General features: G+C 35.2%; 1 protein-coding gene across 3 annotated transcripts in view; it reads left to right on the top strand.

The window, feature by feature from the left end:
* CNBD1 (cyclic nucleotide binding domain containing 1) overlaps positions 1 to 20245 on the top strand; it is a 453327-nt gene that overhangs the window by 228498 nt on the left and 204584 nt on the right. For all 3 annotated transcript variants that reach the window (XR_007458475.1, XM_049633177.1, XM_049633176.1), the window contains exon 6: positions 9363 to 9553. Coding sequence is in view for 2 of the 3 variants with exons in the window: in XM_049633177.1 (XP_049489134.1) it covers positions 9363 to 9553 (191 nt within the window). In the remaining variant the exon portion in view is untranslated. The remainder of the gene's footprint in view (positions 1 to 9362; positions 9554 to 20245) is intronic.

Raw genomic sequence — 20245 nt, 5'->3', positions numbered from 1 at the left:
CCCTATGTACAAACTTCATGATATTTAATTATTATTAGAAATAATGGCTTTGGGTAAGCCATTATTTCTAAAGCTCAACTTATTATTTATATGGATTTTTTTTTTTCAAGATTAACTGGCTTTTATTAACAACCATGAACCAAAACTTCATCTTGTTATCCAGGGGTATATCTTAATCCAGAAAATAGTGGAGAATCCACCTGAAAGTTATATTTCTTAAGAGTAGATATTTTTTTTAAATCTTTACTGAGATTTTTTTCTTTGTTTTAATAGACCAGAAAGCTTTTGATAACTACTTTATGTAATTTGAGGTCAGGAAAAACACATTTTTTGTGTGTTGTAGGTGCTTCTGTTTATTTTTAGAGGTAAAAATACTCTTAATTTACTACCTGCAAACTTCTAGGCATAGATACTATAACACTTTCTTCAGACATGACTTAACCTCAAATTCTTCAGCTTTTTAAGGCTATTTTTTCTTCTCACCTCACCCAACAAGAGTTGACTCTAACACACTTATGTTCGTAATCTGAAATATGGCCTAACCTTCAGTGCTGGGACAAAATAACCACTCAATAAATATTTGATAAGTTAATATATGCAATAATCAGTAGTGCAGGTAATTTCCAACCAATGCAATCTTGAATACACAGTACTGATTCACAATAATTTTTGTTCATTGATAGTCTGAAAATAGATGTCACTCACTCATTCTTTCAGATAAAGTAACACTTACCTTTGGATTATACCAGTGAATCCAATAGTCATATACCCAGATGCCATCCTTTTGATCTTCCCATATAGAAGTGATTTCTAAATCCTTAGAAGTAGTCTGTTATACCCTGGTACAAGATATTTTAAATAATGTGTTTTATGAAAAATATAGATGTGTTTGCACTACATTGCTTGCTTTTTTTGAGAACTCTTGGGAGAAATATATTCAGTGGTATTGAGACTTCCAGTCAAGTCATTAAAAAAAATCTCTTGTGGTTGCTAAATCAGATAACTGATTATATTAAAAATTTTTTAAAGTAAGGAAAATGGAAAAAAATGCTCCATTATCTCCTTGCAAATTTATAGGTTTTTACAGAGTTTGTTTTGTAATTTAATTTATTCCTGCCTCTATCTGTTTTTTTCTTACTCAATTTTCCTTCATTCTATTTCTTCACTGATTTTTAAAACAATAATGTATACATTTTTATAAGCTTACTTATAATTCCTTTTAGATAACAAGGTAGAGTCTAAATAAATGAATGAAATATTTTACTGAAAAAAATCAGAGGCCTTGGTCTTAACATACATGTTATAGATATGAACAAGCAATTTGAAATATGGAATTTTCTTAGTCCTTTTTTTTGTGAGAACTAAGTAAAAATATTAAGAAATAATAAGTTTTAAGGTTATTAAAAACAATCACCAATAATTTATAAACATAAATTCTCCTTTTATGAAATCTCTACAATATTTGACTGGAATGTCAGTATTGATACTATTCCAATGGAGGGTCTTTGCCCAAAATAAAATGAAATAAATTTCTTTTCACCCCTTCTAGTTAGCTCTATATTTATTTGAGTTTTTTTTTTAATCTTAAACTAAATATCCAGTTTTACTTATAGATCATCTTCCATAAGTTATAGCAATATTTAAAAAAAGGTTATGAGACATGTGCTTGAAATAACTTCTCCTGGCACCTTATGGGTGGAAAAATTGCCCCAAAGAGAAAAATTTCATGTCCAAAGATACCTTAATATAGTAAAAGTTGTGAAAAGGTTATTCATTGCCTTTGTTATATTATCTCTGGGACCACTTAGAACTTATAATGAGGATACCATGAATTAAGCCACCTGGCTTAAACTTCACATAACTTTCTGAAATTTTCCTAAACTCCCATCTAATTGGCTGAGAAAAAAAGGGGCAATCAAGGAGAGTTATTTTATTTCCCAAACGCAGAATTCTAAGGGAAAAAAAATGAGTTAGTCCCCAAAGGTTTTATTAGATGCTTTGGAGAGAAATATAATAAGGACCATTAACTAAGCTTTCACTCATTCAAGTATTTGCTAAATGACTAAAATAATCTAGGCAATGTGCTATGGGCTGGAGGGACACCAAAAAATGTCAGAGATCCTTCTCCAAAAGGCTAGAATCTATTGGTGATATGGAACATGCAGAGTGTCATGACAGAAATTCTGTGAAGAAAGATCACAGACGAGGGGCATTAATCAGGAAAACCTTCCCTGGTATATAGATAACACTTAAACTCAATTTTATAGGCCAAGTAAGAATTAGCCAGGTGACAACATGACTTTATTCATCCAGTTATACCTCTTTGAAACATGTAAATCCCTTTAGAATGGTTGATTTTAGTTGAACCAGTGAGGGGGAGATCCTTAGCCCTGAAATCGCAAACATGTTTGCTTTAATCAAACTTTATATGTGGCATTCAAACTTTTGAAAAGTCGCTACAAAATGAGTAAACTTTCCCTTATTAGTATTCTCAATTCCTTTTGAATGCCTTTTGTTCACCTAATTCAAGTGTGGTTAAAAGATATTTTTAAATATGAGGTCCTCCACTAGGAAATTTTTTCAAGTCCTTATAAAAATTCTTTTTTGCCTTTTCATGTCATGAAGTTTGACTAGATAAATAATTTTAGGAAACTTATTCTTTTTTTAAGGATTAAAAATTTTTATTTATTTTTGAGAGATAAAGAGCACATGAGAGTGAGTGGGGGTGAGGGGGCAGAGAGAGAGGGAGAGAGAGAATCCCAATCAGGCTCTGTACTTGGGGCTTAATCTCACAAACCATGAGATGGTGACCTGAGCTGAAACCAACTCAGACTGAGTCACCCAAGCGCCCCTGAAATTGATTCTTAACCAACTTGATTTTATTGAATTCTTTTACTTTTGCAAAGTCTGAGAATCAAGATTTAATGCCATTTAATCTATATTGTTTTAATTCTTACAGTCAAATTTTTCTTAGATGCTTGGAGTATTCTGTGTTTTTCAAAAATTTATATAAAATAATTTTGTGTACTTAGAAAATTTGAATAAGAAACCTATCTTATATGTTCCTTCTCATTGCTTAGGAATTTCAAATGCTTATATTTATCTTACATTATTAATAAATATATTTTTGTCACAATTCATAAATTTAACACCACTTTGTGATTTATTTATTTTTTTGTTAAAAAAATTTTAATGTTTATTTTTGAGAGAAACAGAAACAGAGACAGAGTGTGAGTAGGGGAGGGGCAGAGAGAGAAGGAGACAGAATCTGAAGCAGGTACCAGGTTCTAAGCCATCAGCAAGAGTCTGATATGGGGCTCAAGCCCATGAAACCATTGAGATCATGACCTGAGCCAAAGTCAGATGCTCAACCGACTGAGCCACCCAAGTGCCCCACCACTTTGTGATTTTTAATTAATATTTCGATTGTTCTTTGAAAGCTTAACTCTATTGTAATTTTTTTCTCTAAACCTTTTTTATTGTGTTTACATCATTTTTCTATATATTAGAGGATCAGTTTCAGATGTTACATGAATTCTGAGAATTTCCTGTTAATTGTGTTATAGTCCATACTTTTTTGATTCATTTTTAATTCAATTTATGTTATTTTTTGTTTGAGGATTTTCTTTTTCTCCCAAAATTTTTGTATAAAGTCACCCCAAAGTTTATCTGACTCTGCATATATTTCTGAAAGTTCTTCTAAATTCTTTTATTTTTAATCTTTACCAAACTAATTTTGGTAGATTAATAAATAAGGAAAAGTAAAATTAGTTACATTAATTTCAGGAAATAATTGAGGCTCAACTTCTTACTTAACTTTGTAACAAAGCAGTAAGTAGTTTAATCCTGAGATTTTTTATAAAATCACTGAAAGTAACTTCTGTGTATATGTCTCTATATATTTCCTATAATTATATTTTTATATATACACATATGCATACATTTTATTTAATATGTGTGCTTATACACAATATCATACTGCATAACTATACATATAATATACTGCATACATGCACAATACTCCTATATATGTAAATGTATGTGTTTTTGTGGGTTTGTATGTGTTGTGTGTATCCTTCAGATGTTGGAATATATTTGAAAGCCTACAGAAGTTAAAATGATTTGTGATTTTTAAGAATTTACTTAATGATTCTGAGCGTTAATTTCTTCATCTGAAAAATGTACTATGATGTATGACATTTGGATTATTAAAAAATTCGTTAAAGCACCTAACATAGGCATGGCAAATATTTGATGCTCAATATGTGATACTTGCTCTTCGTGACAAATTTAGTGTGTTTGGATAACAGAAAGAGCTATGTTTCTAGATTTTGGAACTCTAGATAGAAAGGTTGTTTTTTAACAAGCCCTTTTTTTTGGAATAGCCAGTCAACCCACTATTAAGATCTAAGAATATTAACCATATGGAGAAAATCTAAGGACAGGTATAGTTTCAATCCTAATCAAGCACTATTATTTTGCTCAATAATTAACAGTGTCCTTTTCCATGATCTCTATTTAAATTACTCTCCATTTTCTTGTGAACAATTAGTTATAATATTAGTATACTACCAAATCTCTTTCTAGATTTGTTTTTGTTATATAGTGTTTATACCATAAATATGTACTTATAGGTATACATATATTGACTTTTATTTGTTAACATTTTAAACTAGTATATATTACTTTAAAATGTGCTTTTTTTACTTAAAATGAAACATGACATCTGTGTAGGTCACACATGTAGTCTTACTTTACCACAATTGAAACCATAGTTCTATAAAACATATACTGAGACAAAGAGAGCAGGGCAGCAGACAGGGAGAAGGTGCTGATGCTGACTTATGCAGGTTATCATAGTATTTGTTGTGTTTAAATACTGACTCTACCACTACTGGTTCTTTGAGGTAGGGCTGGATTTTTAGTAGCTCAGTGACTTCTGTTTCCATAGTTGTGATATTGGAGCAATCCTAATACCTGACTCATAGGATCGCTAAGAGGATAAAAAGCATTAATATATGTAATACGTTCAGAACAGTGGACAAAGAAAGTAATAAAAAATGTTTATCATCTTGTAATTGCACATTTTTTCCTACAGTTTTCCCCCACTCTACATCTGCATAATATCCATTCTATTAACATACCATAGAATGACATTTCACTTCTAAACACATCAGTGTTTACCTGGAATTCAATATTTCTTTCCAGTCCTTTATTTTTTTAAGGTAAAATTTACATATAATGATGTGCATATATATATATATACACACATACCTTAAGTGTGTCACTTGATGAGTTTTGACAATTACTCTAATCCAAACCTCTATCAAGATATAGAACTTTACCATTCCCTCAGAAAGTTCTTCCCATATTTCTTGCCAATCTCTGGCCCACCCACCAGAGGCAACTGCTCTTTTCTTTCTCACCTACCTTCCTTCCTTCCTCCCTCCCTCCCTCCCTTCCTTCCTCCCTCCCTCCCTTTCTTCCTTCCTTCCTTTCTTTCTTTTTCTTTCTTTCAGTATAAATCTATCTTGTGTGAAACTTTTAGAACTCTAACAAAATCAAATGATATGTACTCTTTATGAAAGCCTTCTTTCAATCAACATAATATTTTTGAGATTCATTCATGTCACATGAATCAATTGTTCATTCATTTTTATGGCTGAGTAGTATTCCATTGCATGTATATACCAGAGATTTTTTTTATATATTTTCTTCTGGTTGGATACCTAAGCTGTTTCCAGCTTTTAGTTCTTTTATCCATTATGCTTATGTTGCTAGTAACATTCTTGTACAAGTCCTTTTTTGGACATCTACTTTTGTTTCCTCTGAGTAAACACGTAGAGCTGTATTACTGAAACACAGGTTAGATGTATGTTTCATTGCATTAGAAACTGCCAGACATTTTTACAAAGCAATTGTACAACTTTACACTCCCACCAACAATGTATGAGAATTCCATTTACTTCACATCCATGTCAATATTTGATTTTTTCAGTCTTTAAATTATTCTGATTTCTCTGTCTCTCTCTGTCTCTTACTCCACCCCTCATCTTTCTCTCCTTCTCTGTTTCTTTTTTTAATATAAATTTCCTAAAGTATGTTTGAATGCTGGCATTTTCTCTTTTTAAAATGTTTATTTATTTATTTTTGAGAGAGAGAACATGTAAGCAGGGGAGAAAGACAGATAGAAGGAGACAGAGAATCTGAAGCCGGCTCTGAGCTGTCAGTGCAGAGTCCAAAGTGGGGCTTGAACTCAGGAGCCTGAGCTGAAGTCAGCTGATCATGACCTGAGCTGAAGTCACATGCTTAACTGACTGAGCCACCCAGGCACCTCTCTCTCGCTGTTTCAAAATAAATGCACTTATAAAAATTCTGGTTTTTATAAGTATTGGAGATTCTTATTTTTTCCTTGTACTTTTTCTGTATTTTTTTAATTTTGGAAAAAATATTTTTAGCAGTAAATTGAACAATTATTTTATGAAGTTTAAACAGCTAAAAAACACTTGTCAATGTCAGGAAAATAATTATAGTACTTGTAGCTTGGGAAAATATTTCCAAGAATTTAATTACATAAAGACACAAAATATACTGTATCCCAAACCAATTGTAGTAAAGATAATTTTTCCGAGAACTGTTTTAGATGAATGGAGAAATGATTCAAGTGATTATGAGGAAACTAAGGACATAGATTTATGTAACATGTTTAAATAAAATAGTTTATGAACTTTATATTAAGTGAAGTATTTCCAAATTAATATTGTTTAATATGAGATTTTAAGTATTATTCACTAATTCAAATATTATAATTAAGTCTTTTTCATCTGTATCTCTAAAAGTTTATTAATTCATGTTGGCCAAAAATTTTTAAAATAATCTTCTCATTGGTAAAATTTAGTTATTTATATCAGTTTTGAAATTTATAGTTTATTTAAACTCAATCAATGGTAACTGCCACATAAAAATTTATTATGTACAATACAGAAAATTTTGACACATGTAGATAAATCGATTTGGCATGACAGGGTTTGAACTGGAAGTTGAAGAACATGTGACTCTCCCAGATTCAGAATGAATGCAACACTAGGATCAAATCTTAGGCCCTCCCCTTGCCTCCTAGACCAGCACTTGATACATTTGTAGTACTTTATTTGGAAAGAAGGAATCATCAATATATAATGAATCATTTAAAATGGTATCTACCTATTACTACTAATAAAATCATGGTATCTATGTAAAAAATAGTCCTCTCTTTACCATTTCAAATGCAACTGTCATCTTTATATATAAGTGGAGTTAGCACCTTCCAGAATAGAGTAATTTGACTTATTCTTTTGGTGAGTATAATTTGAGGACTGATGAAATCTTTTCTGACTAAAATATTTTCCATGAATCTCAAAGTCTACTCCCCCTCTAATTAGTTTAACTCCTTAAGGGGCTCCTTAATATTACAGATATTTAAAAAATGTAATTGTGAAAACTAATGCATTGTAAGTAGAGATTAATTGTTCAAGTTCACTGTCACTGGGCCAAAGCCTGAAGGAAAAGGAAGGTTTTCTTCAGAGAAACAGAAGAGTTACATTCATCAGTAAAACAAACATATTTTATGTTAGAGTTAAGTGAAAGTACAATATTCACAGAAACTGTTTTCAGCTGTGAGTAATAGAGAACTAAAGGACACTAGTTTACAAAAGTTTAGGATTTATTTAGGTTACATAATGCGAAGTCACAAGACGTATTTAAAGGTGAATTTCCTGAGATTCTCCTTGCCTTTTCCTTTTAGTTGCAAGAGGCTTCTCCAGCTCCAACATCATAACTTTGTTCTAGGTATCCGGGAAGAAGGAGTAGCATGCACGTTTGGAAAGCAAAAATTCTCCCAGTGTTTTATTAATTAGAATCATGTCACAGGGCGATGCATATAAGAATATCTGCAAAACGTAATTTTTAAGCGCGTATGTAGCACTCAATAAAATTGTGGTTTGGTGGTAAAGAAAAAGGAGCATATTAATATTGGGTAGGCAATTAGCAGCCTTTGGAACAAAATTATTTCATAAAATGTACCTCTTTCTACAATTTTTATTCTATGCTAAGAATTGCCAGTTAAGTCTATACAAAAACAAAATACAAATGTATTTATTGGAAAACAGCTTTACCCAACTGCCTTTCCCCCTATGTAACTGATCAAAATCATTACCACTCTTACAACATTTTATTGTCTTTCCCTTTACAGTGTACTTTCTACAATGTAGTTCCATACAGCTCACCTGACAGCTATTTAAAAGCAATGTGTCTGCAATGCTTTCACCACATGGATTAGATGTTTAGTGACAAGTGATATTGTGCTATCCATAAAGACATCTATTTTAAGCTCAAGTATTCAGGCAAAACAACCCTTGCTTTAAAGAAGACTGAAAATCACTATCCTGTCGTCATTGTATACAGGTGGTAACCAAGAAAGCCCCACTAATAAAGCACTTATTTAGAAAAAAGCAGAAAAGGCAAGCAGTTGGCATCACTTAGACATTAAAAAAAATTGCCCCTAAAAATCAATTTGTAAAGTTTCTATTTGTAGCAAAATAACAAGAAAAATTTAAGAAAAATCTCTTTTCACAGCACTTGAATAATTTGCTCCAATCCTAAAAAGTAATGTAAACATTTGGAAAATGACATCATCTGGTTCCCAGGTCCTGTTTCTTCAAAAGGTCAGGTTTCAGAAGAACTAGAATGGATTTAAGTTGTATCCAAAATGCTCACAACTGAATAAACCAACCAAACTTACACAGGAACATAGTTAAACTTTAGAAACTGGAATTAGAGGAGCGATTGTGGAGAGTTAAATTGTGAAGTATGAGAAATACTGGAAAAAACTCTTCCTCCTATTAATGATCTGCATCTCCAAACTAGCTTCTATGAACAATCATCATCATGTCCAAAGAAAAGACAAAAATTAATAATAGATATATATTCTTACTTATATAAAATAGGCAAAATGGCATTTTTGAGGAGGAGGTAACATTTTAAAGAGTTCAAGGAGTTTTCTGATCCTATATTTCTCAAAATGTCTTAAACCCATTAACTGTAATATGCTTTCAAGTTTCTTTTTCCAGAATCTATCAGTTCCATGAGGATTGATTATTGTAATTGTCAGAAAAAAATTCTCCAGATGTGGAAACATGTCTTTGCTATTCTTTTTTATTTGAGTAAATTATTTGTGAATATCTAAGTGCTATGTTAGAGTCCTCATTGAATAGAAGAAATCTACTAAAAGCAATGCAAGTGTAATATGATGTGGTCATGTCTATATCAAAGAACCTGGGAAATAAAGTCAACAGTATATCTTTTTTGGTTTTGTTTTGTTTCAGTGGTTGGAAATGATGGATTTTATATAATACTAAAAGGTTCAGCTCGACCTCAAACAAAGGCATATAAAGATCTGATTGACGAAAATGAGTCAGCATCCTCTTTCATACCTCAGAGTTTCCAAGGATTTGTTTCCAACGAAGACTTCAAAAACATACTTGCTGAGATGCACACACCTTCATGTGATCCAATGGTAAGAAATGAATATTTCCTTTTTCCATAAGCAACCAAAGTATCATTATTGTAAAATTTGATCTCTGATATGTAAAACTAGATATCTTGAGTGAGTTCTTAAGTATTAAATATAAAAAAATCTTTTAAAAATCTTTATATCTTTTAAAAATGAAAATTATCCTGGGGCACCTGGGTGGCTCAGTTGGTTGAGTGTCCGACTCTTGGTTTTGGCTCAGGTCATGATCCCAGGGTCATGGGATCCTGCTCAGCATGGAGCCTGCTTGAACTTCTCTCTCTTGCTTTGCCCACCACTCCCTGCCCTGCTTGTGCTCTCTCTACGTATATCTAAAATTAAAAAAAAAAAAAAAAGAAAATTAAACTATTAATATTGAACTTGAAATTTGTTTAAGAAATTTTAATGAGGGATGCCTTCAACAACATACCACCCACTGGCAGGGATTATATAGTATATTTGATAACCAGGACAACTAGGATGGCCAATGTGATTGGATCACTGAATGAGGAAGAGGGTGGTTTGAGATAGGGAGGGGGAACAGGTAATTTGAGGAGAAGAATACAGAAGACAAATCATGAAAGGTCTTTTTAATCAAGTTAAGAATGTATGCTTATCCTATTTATCTTAAGAGCAATGCTAAAGTCAAGGTGATTCCATTACAAGGTCTTGCTTGAAGAAAATCCTGTGTTTATATGTATTATCAAGACTATCAGCTAGCCAAAAAATTAAAGTTCAGTATTTTTTGGATCTCTGGATACTCTCTGTGGGTGTCAAATGTAGTTTGACTAGAATTGTAGCTTAAAAAAAAGCCAGTTTTAGATTTAGAATAGTCAAGATGTTTAGGATAGAAAAAACAAAACAAAACAAAACGATGAAACCAATTAAAGCCAAATTATTCAGCACTACGGATTGAAGTCAAGAAAACCTAGGACATTCTCAGGTTCAAGAAGAATGAGGATGGATAAAACTATGAAAGAAAGATGAAGATAAAAAATGAGACAAGAATATAAAAGTATATTGTTGCTGATCACACAGGAGCAGGTAATGTTTCTGATCTTTCCTTTTTTTTAATCTTTATTTATTTTTGGGAGGGGGTGGTGGGGAGGGACAGAGAGAGAGGGAGACACAGGATCCAAAACAGGTTCCAGGCTCTGAGCTGTCAACACAGAGCCTGATGTGGGGCTCGGACCCATGAACTGTGAGATCATGACCTGAGATGAAATTGACATTTAACTGACTGAGCCACCCAGGTGCCCCTGATCTTTCTTGATAGAGATGAAAAAGAATACATTTGTCACTCAATGGCCACATACCAGGTACCTGATGCCATTTCATTATACTTGAGGGAAAAAATACCATACTTGACACAGTAGCTATAAGTAGAGCTACTTCTTGGTCCACTTTAATGTAGTCAACTCTACTCTTCCAGGGCATATTTGTTTGTTCATTTGGTGAGGGCAAAACTCATGAATAAATGGGAATGTGATGGGACCACCACTTCTGAATTCTGCATTAGGTCTGTGAAAGTAGTACTAATCTGTCATTCTGCTTGGGATGAAGTGTGTTTTTCTCCAGTTTAGTTGAGTTGTCATTAAAAAGTAAAAATGGTGTGTATTTAAGGTGTATATCTCAAATGTAAATAAGGTAAAATTATCACCACAATCAAGCTAATTACCATATTCATCATCTCACATAGTTATATTTTTGTGGTGAGAGCACTTAATATCTACCCTCTTATCAAATTTCAGGTATACAGTACAGTATTGCTAACTTTAGTCCCCTGCTGTACATTATATCTCTAGGATTTACTCATCTTGCATAACTGAAACTGTAGTCTTTGAGCAATGTCTTCATTTCCTCTACCCCGCAGTCCCTAATAACCAACATTTTATTCTTTGCTTTTATGAGTTTGACTATTTTATTTACTTTTTATTTTTTTAAATGTTTATTTATTTTTGAATGTGGGGGAGAGAGAGAGAGAGAGAGAGAGAGAGAGAGAGAGAGGGAGAGACAGAACATGAGTGGGGGAGGAGCAGAGAGAGAGGGAAACACAGAATCCAAAGCAGGCTCCAGGCTGTGAGCTGTCAGCACAGAGCCTAATGCAGGGCTCAAATTCATGAACAGTAAAATCATGACCTTAGCCAAAGTCAGATGCTTAACCTATTGAGCAACCCAGGCGACCGAGTTTGACTATTTTAGATTACACATGTAAGTGAGATCATAAAATATTTGTTTATCTATGTCTGGCTTATTTCACTTAACATGGTGTCCTTCAGGTTCATCCATGTTGTAACAATTGACACTTTCTTTAACCATTCATCCATGGATAGACATTAAATTGTTCCCATATCTTGGCTATTGTGAATAATGATGCAATGAACATGGGAATGCAGATATTTCTTTGAGAGAGTGTCATTTCTTTAGTTGTCTACACAGAAATGAGATTAATGGATTGTATGGTAGTTCTATTTTAAACTTTTTGGGGAAACTCTATATTGTGTTCAGTAATGGTTGTACTAATTTACATTTTTATAGTATACAAAGATTCTCTTTCCTCCACATCTTTCCCAACACTTACCTTTGTGTTTTTGATGATAGCCATTCTAACAAGTGTGAAATGATAACTCATTGTGGTTTAAATTTGCATTTTCCTGATAATTAGTGATATTGAACACTTTTTCCTATATCTGTTGGCCATTTATTCTTAACATATGAAATTTATTGTCAAATTGGTTTCCATACAACACCCAGTGCTCATCCCAAAAGATGTCCTCTTCAATGCCCATCACATACCCTCCCCTCCTTCCCACCCTCCCATCAACCCTCAGTTTGTTCTCAGTTTTTAAGAATCTCTTATGCTTTGGCTCTCTCCCACTCTACCTCTTTTTTTTTCCTTCCCCTCCCCCATGGATTTCTGTTAAGTTTCTCAGGATCCACATAAGAGTGAAAACATATGGTACCTGTCTTTCTCTGTATGGCTTATTTCACATAGCATCACACTCTCCAGTTCCATCCACGTTGCTACAAATGGCCATATTTCATTCTTTCTCATTGCCACGTAGTACTCCATTGTGTATATAAACCACAATTTCTTTATCCATTCATCAGTTGATGGACATTTAGGCTTTTTACACAATTTGGCTATTGTTGAAAGTGCTGCTATAAACATTGGGGTACAAGTGCCCCTATGCATCAGTACTCCTGTATCCCTTGGGTAAATTCCTAGCAGTGCTATTACTGGGTCATAGGGTAGATCTATTTTTAATTTTTGAGGAACCTCCACACTGTTTTCCAGAGTGGCTGCACCAGTTTGCATTCCCACCAACAGTGCAAGAGGGCTCCCGTTTCTCCACATCCTCGCCAGCATCTATAGTCTCCTGATTTGTTCATTTTGGCCACTCTGACTGGTGTGAGGTGATATCTGAGTGTGGTTTTGATTTGTATTTCCCTGATGAGGAGCAACGTTGAGCATCTTTTCATGTGCCTGTTGGCCATCTAGATGTCTTCTTTAGAGAAGTGTCTATTCATGTTTTCTGCCCATTTCTTCACTGGATTATTTGTTTTTTGGGTGTGGAGTTTGGTGAGCTCTTTATAGATTTTGGATACTAGCCCTTTGTCCAATATGTCATTTGCAAATATCTTTTCCCATTTCGTTGGTTGCCTTTTAGTTTTCTTGATTGTTTCCTTTGCTGTGCAGAAGCTTTTTATCTGCATGAGATCCCAATAGTTCATTTTTGCCTTTAATTCCCTTGCCTTTGGGGATGTGTCCAGTAAGAAATTGCTGCAGCTAAGGTCAGAGAGGTCTTTTCCTGCTTTCTCCTCTAGGGTTTTGATGGTTTCCTGTCTCACATTCAGGTCCTTTATCCATTTTGAGTTTATTTTTGTGAATGGTGTGAGAAAGTGGTCTAGTTTCAACCTTCTGCATGTTGCTGTCCAGTTCTCCCAGCACCATTTGTTAAAGAGACTGTCTTTTTTCCATTGGATATTCTTTCCTGCTTTGTCAAAGATGAGTTGGCCATACTTTTGTGGGTCTAGTTCTGGGGTTTCTATTCTATTCCATTGGTCTATGTGTCTGGTTTTGTGCCAATACCATGCTGTCTTGATGATGACAGCTTTGTAGTAGAGGCTAAAGTCTGGGATTGTGATGCCTCCTGCTTTGGTCTTCTTCTTCAAAATTACTTTGGCTATTCGGGGCCTTTTGTGGTTCCATATGAATTTTAGGATTGCTTGTTCTAGCTTCGAGAAGAATGCTGGTGCAGTTTTGATTGGGATTGCACTGAATGTGTAGATAGCTTTGGGTAGTATTGACATTTTGACAATATTTATTCTTCCAACCCATGAGCATGGAATGTTTTTCCATTTCTTTGTTTCTTCTTCAATTTCCTTCATTAGCTTTTTATAGTTTTCAGCATACAGATATTTTACATCTTTGGTTAGATTTATTCCTAGGTATTTTATGCTTCTTGGTGCAATTGTGAATGGGATCCGTTTCTTTATTTGTCTTTCTGTTGCTTCATTATTAGTGTATAAGAATGCAACTGATTTCTGTACATTGATTTTGTATCCTGCGACTTTGCTGAATTCATTTATCAGTTCTAGCAGACTTTTGGTGGAGTCTATTGGATTTTCCATGTATAATATCATGTCATCTGCAAAAAGCGAAAGCTTGACTTCATCTTTGCCAATTTTGATGCCTTTGATTTCCTTTTTGTTGTCTGATTGCTGATGCTAGAACTTCCAAAACTATGTTAAACAATAGCGGTGAGAGTGGACATCCCTGTCGTGTTCCTCAGGCGGAAAGCTCTCAGTTTTTCCCCGTTGAGGATGATGTTAGCTGTGGGCTTTTCATAAATGGCTTTTATGATGTTTAACTATGTTCCTTCTATCCTGACTTTCTCGAGGGTTTTTATTAAGAAAGGATGCTGGATTTTGTCAAATGCCTTTTCTGCATCCACTGACAGGATCATATGGTTCTTATCTTTTCTTTCATTAATGTGATGTATCACGTTGATTGATTTGCAAATGTTGAACCAGCCCTGCATCCCAGGAATGAATCCCACTTGATCATGGTGAATAATTCTTTTTATAAGCTGTTGAATTCGATTTGCTAGTATCTTATTGAGAATTTTTGCATTCATATTCATCAGGGATATTGGCCTGTAGTTCTCTTTTTTTACTGGGTCTCTGTCTGGTTTAGGAATCAAAGTAATACTGGCTTCATAGAATGAGTCTGGAAGTTTTCCTTCCCTTTCTATTTTTTGGAATAACTTGAGAAGGATAGGTATTATCTCTGCTTTAAACATCTGGTAGAACTCCCCTGGGAAGCCATCTGGTCCTGGACTCTTATTTGTTGGGAGATTTTTGATGACTGATTCAATTTCTTCGCTGGTTATGGGTCTGTTCAAGCTTTCTATTTCCTCCTGATTGAGTTTTGGAAGAGTGTGGGTGTTTAGGAATTTGTCCATTTCTTCCAGGTTGTCCAGTTTGTTTTATATGGCATATAATTTTTCATAGTATTCCCTGATAATTGCTTGTATTTCTGAGGGATTGGTTGTAATAATTCCATTTTCATTCATGATTTTATCTATTTGGGTCATCTCCCTTTTCTTTTTGAGAAGCCTGGCTAGAGGTTTATCAATCTTGTTTATTTTTTCAAAAAACCAACTCCTGGTTTCATTGATCTACTCTACCGTTTTTTTAGATTCTATATTGTTTATTTCTCTGATCTTTGTTATTTCTCTTCTTCTGCTGGGTTAAGGCTGTCTTTGCTGTTCTGTTTCTATTTCCTTTAGGTGTGCTGTTAGATTTTGTATTTGGGATTTTTCTTGTTTCTTGAGATAGGCCTGGATTGCAATGTATTTTCCTCTCAGGACTGCCTTCACTGCATCCAAGAGCGTTTGGATTGTTGTATTTTCATTTTTATTTGTTTCCATATATTTTTTAATTTCTTCTCTAATTGTCTGGTTGACCCATTCATTCTTTAGTAGGGTGTTCTTTAATATCCATGCTTTTGGAGGTTTTCCAGACTTTTTCCTGTGGTTGATTTCAAGCTTCATCGCATTGTGGTCCTAAAGTATGCATGGTATGATCTCAGTTCTTGTATACTTATGAAGGGCTGTTTTGTGACCCAGTATGTGATCTATCTTGGAGAACGTTTCATGTGCACTCGAGAAGAAAGTATATTCTGTTGCTTTGGGATGCAGAGTTCTAAATATGTGTGTCAAGTCCATCTGACCCAATGTATCATTCAGGGCCCTTGTTTCTTTATTGACCATGTGTCTAGATGATCTATTCATTGTTGTAAGTGGGGTATTAAAGTCCCCTGCAATTACCACATTCTTGTCAATAAGGCTGCTTATGTTTATGAGTAATTGTTTTATATATTTGGGGGCTCCGGTATTCGGCGCATAGAAGTTTATAATTGTTAGTTCTTCTTGATGGATAGACCCTGTAATTATTATATAATGCCCTTCTTTATCTCTTGTTACAGCCTTTAATTTAAAGTCTAGTGTCTGATAAGTATGGCTACTCCAGCTTTCTTTTGACTTCCAGTAGCATGATAAATAGTTCTCCATCCCCTCACTTTCAATCTGAAAGTGTCCTCAGGTCTAAAATGAGTCTCTTTTAGACAGCAAATAGATGGGTCTTGTTTTTTTATCCGTTCTGATACCCTATGTCTTTTGGTTGGCACATTTAGTCCATTTACATTCAGTGTTATTATAGAAAGATATGGGTGTAGAGTCATTGTGATGTCTGTAGGTTTCATGCTTGTAGCGATGTCTGGTAGTTTGTTTCACAGGATCCCCCTTAGGATCTCTTGTAGGGCTGGTTTAGTGGTGATGAATTTCTTTAGTTTTTGTTTGTTTGGGAAGACCTTTATCTCTTCTTCTATTCTATATGACAGATTTGCTGGATAAATGATTCTCAGCTGCATGTTTTTTCTGTTCATCACATTGAAGGTTTCCTGCCATTCCTTTCTGGCCTGCCAAGTTTCAGTAGAGAGATCCGTCATGATTCTTATAGGTCTCCCTTTATATGTTAGAGCACGTTTATCCCTAGCTGCTTTCAGAATTTTCTCTGTATCCTTGTATTTTGCCAGTTTCACTATGATATGTCGTGCAGAAGATCGATTCAAGTTACGTCTGAAGGGAGTTCTCTGTGCCTCTTGGATTTCAATGCCTTTTTCCTTCCCCAGATCAGGAAGTTCTCAGCTATTATTTCTTCAAGTACACCTTCAGCACCTTTTCCTCTCTCTTCCTCCTCTGAAATACCAATTATGCATAGATTATTTCTCTTTAGTGCATCACTTAGTTCTCTAATTTTCCCCTCATACTCCTGGATTTTTTTCTCTTTTTCTCAGCTTCTTCTTTTTCCATAATTTTATCTTCTAGTTCACCTATTCTCTCCTCTGCCTCTTCAACCTGAGCTGTGGTCGTCTCCATTTTATTTTGCAGCTCATTAATAGCATTTTTTAGCTCCTCCTGGCTGTTCCTTAGTCCCTTGATCTCTGTAGCAATAGATTCTCTGCTGTCCTTTATACTCTTTTCAAGCCCAGTGATTAATTTTATGACTATTATTCTAAATTCACTTTCTATTATATTGTTTAAATCATTTTTGATCAGTTCATTAGCTTTCGTTGTTTCCTGGAGGTTTTTTTGAGGGGAATTCTTCCCTTTCGTCATTTTGGATAGTCCCTGGAGTGGTGCGGAACTGTGGGGCACTTCCCCTGTGCTGTCTTGAATAACTTGTGTTGGTGGGCGGGGCCACAGTCAGACCTGATGTCTGCCCCCAGCCCACCATTGGGGCCACAGTCAGACTGGTGTGTACCTTCTCTTCCCCTCTCCTTGGGCCGGGATTCACTGTGGTGTCATGTGGCCTGTCTGGGCTACTTGCACACTGCCAGGCTTGTGGTGCTGGGGATCTGGCATATTAGCTGGGGTGGATAGGAAAGTTGCACAGGGGCTGGAGGGGCAGGCTCAGCTCACTTTTCCTTCGGTGATCTGCTTCAGGAGGGGCCCTGTGGCACCGGGAGGGAGTCAGACCCGCTGGAGGGATGGATCCGAAGAAGCACAGCGTTGGGTGTTTGCGCGGTGCAAGCAAGTTCCCTGGCAGGAACTGGTTCTCTTTGGGATTTTGGCTGGGGGATGGGCGAGGAAGATGGCGCTGGTGAGCGCCTTTGTTCCCCGCCAAGCTGAGCTCTGTCATCTGTCCGGGGCTCGACAACTCTCCCTCCCGTTGTCCTCCAGCCCTCCCGCTCTCTGAGCAGATCTGTTAACTTATAGTCTTCCAGATGTTAAGTCCCGCTTGCTGTCAGAACACACTCTGCCTGGCCCCTCCATTTTTGCAAGCCAGACTCAGGGGCTCTGCTTTGCCAGCAGGCTACCCCTCTACCCCAGCTCCCTCCCGCCAGTCCGTGTAGCGCGCACTGCCTCTCCGCCCTTCCTACCCTCTTCCATGGACCTCTCATCTATGCTTGGCTCTGGAGAATCCATTCTGCTAGTCTTCTGGCGATTTTCTGGGTTATTTAGGCAGGTGTGGGTGGAATCTAAGTGACCCACAGGACGCGGTGAGCCCAGCATCTTCCTACACCATCATCTTCCTCTGTTGGCCATTTATATGTCTTCTTTTGAGAGATGATATTTACGTTATTTTCTCATGTTTTAGTTATGTGTTTCTGTCCTACTGAGTTGTGTTTCTTATATATTTTTGGGTATATATTAACCTTATCCAGATATGTGGTTTGTGAATATTTTCTCCTATTCTGTAGGCTGCCTTTGACTCTGCTGATTGTTTCTTTTGCAGAAGCTTTTTAGTTTCATGCAGTCTCAATTTTCTATTTTTGCTCTTGCTACCTGTGCTTTGGTGTCATGTCCAAAAAATCATTTCCCAGAGCAATGTCAAGAAGCTGTTCTGTTTTCATCTAAGAGTTTTATGCTTTCAGGTTGTGTTTAAGACTTTAACCCATTTTGAGATGGTTTTTGTATATGGTGTGAGAGAACAGTCCATGATTTTTGTTCTGTAGATGGATATCTTGTTTTTCTAACATCATTTATTGATGTGACCATCCTTTACTTATTGTATGTTCTTGGTACTCTTATGGAAGATCAGTAACTGTAATGAATGGATTTATTTCTGGGTTTTTTATTCTGTTCCATTGGTCTATCTCTCTGCTTTTATGCCAGTAGCATACTGTTTTGATTACTGTAGCTTTTTAATATAGTTTCAAATCAAGAAGTGTAATGCCTTTGTTCTTTGAATTTGTCCTTTAAATTTTCACATACAAGGGGACCTGGATGGCTCAGTCGGTTAAGCGACTGACTTCAGCTCAGGTCATGATCTCACAGTGCGTGGGTTCCAGCCCTGTGTCAGGCTCTGTGCTGACAGCTCAGAGTCTGGAGCCTGTTTCAGATTCTGTGTCCCTCTCTCTCTGACCCTCCCCTGCTCACACTCTGTCTCTCTGTCTCAAAAATAAATAAACATTAATTTTTTTTTAATTAAAAAAATTTCACATACAAATAATATCCTACAGTATTTGTCTTTGTCTGATTTATCTCACTTAGCGTAATGCCCTCCAGGTCCATCCATGTTGTCACAAATGACAATATTTCATTCTTTCTCATGGCTGAATAATATTCTATTGCATATATAACAGATCTTCTTTCCTTCATCCACTGACAAACACTTAGGTTGTCTCCATACCTTGAGTATTGTGAGTAATGCTATAATAAACATGGAAATGCAGATATCTCTTCAATATCTTGTTTTCATTTTTTTTGGATATATACCCAGTTGTGGTATTACTGGATTATATGGTAGTTCTATTTTTAATTGTTTTGAGGAAATTCCATGCCATTTTCCATGTTGGCTGAACCAATTTACATTACCACCAGCATTGTATAAGGATTTCTTTTTCTCCACATCCTCACTGGCATGTTATTTCTTGTCCTCTTGAGGATAGCCATTCTGTTATAATGTGTGAAGCGATTTGCCATTGTGGTTTTGATTTGCATTTCCCTGATGATTAGGTGATGTTGAGTATCTTTTCATGTACTTATTGGCCATTTGGCTGTCTTCTTTGGAAAAATGTCTGTTTAGTTCTTCTGCCCATTTTCAAATCAGATTGTGTTTTGTTGTTGTTGTTGTTGTTACTGAGTTGCTAGAGTTTCATATATATATGTTTCATATATATATATATATATATGTTTCATATATATATATATATGATACATTTGGATATAACCACTTATTTGTTATATGGTTTACAAATATTTTCTTTTTTTATATGTGTTGTTTTTCATTTTGTTGACAGTTTCTTTTGCTGTGCAGAGAGTTAGTTTTGATATAGTCCCACTTATTGATTTTTGCTTTTGTTGCATTTGCTTTTGGTATTATATCCAGGAAAATGATTGTCAAGATCAATATCAAGGAGCTTCTTCCCTAAGTTTTCTTCTACGAGTTTTAAGGTGTCAGATCCTATGTTTGAGTCTTTAATTTATTTCAAGTTAATTTTTGTGAATGATAAAAGATAGGGTCCAATTTTGTTTTTTTGCATGTGTTTTCCCAACCCTACTTGTTGAAAGGACAATTGTTTCCCCCACTGAATATTCTTAGTGCCCTTTTAAAATATTAGTTGACTGTATATGTGGGGTTTATTTCTGAGCTCTCTATTCTGTTCCATTGGTCTCTGTCTATTTT

Source organism: Panthera uncia, chromosome F2 (assembly GCF_023721935.1).
Source record: "Panthera uncia isolate 11264 chromosome F2, Puncia_PCG_1.0, whole genome shotgun sequence".
Lineage (NCBI taxonomy): Eukaryota > Metazoa > Chordata > Mammalia > Carnivora > Felidae > Panthera > Panthera uncia.
Note: the sequence above shows the minus strand (reverse complement) of the source record. Positions and strands in the feature narration are given on the sequence as shown.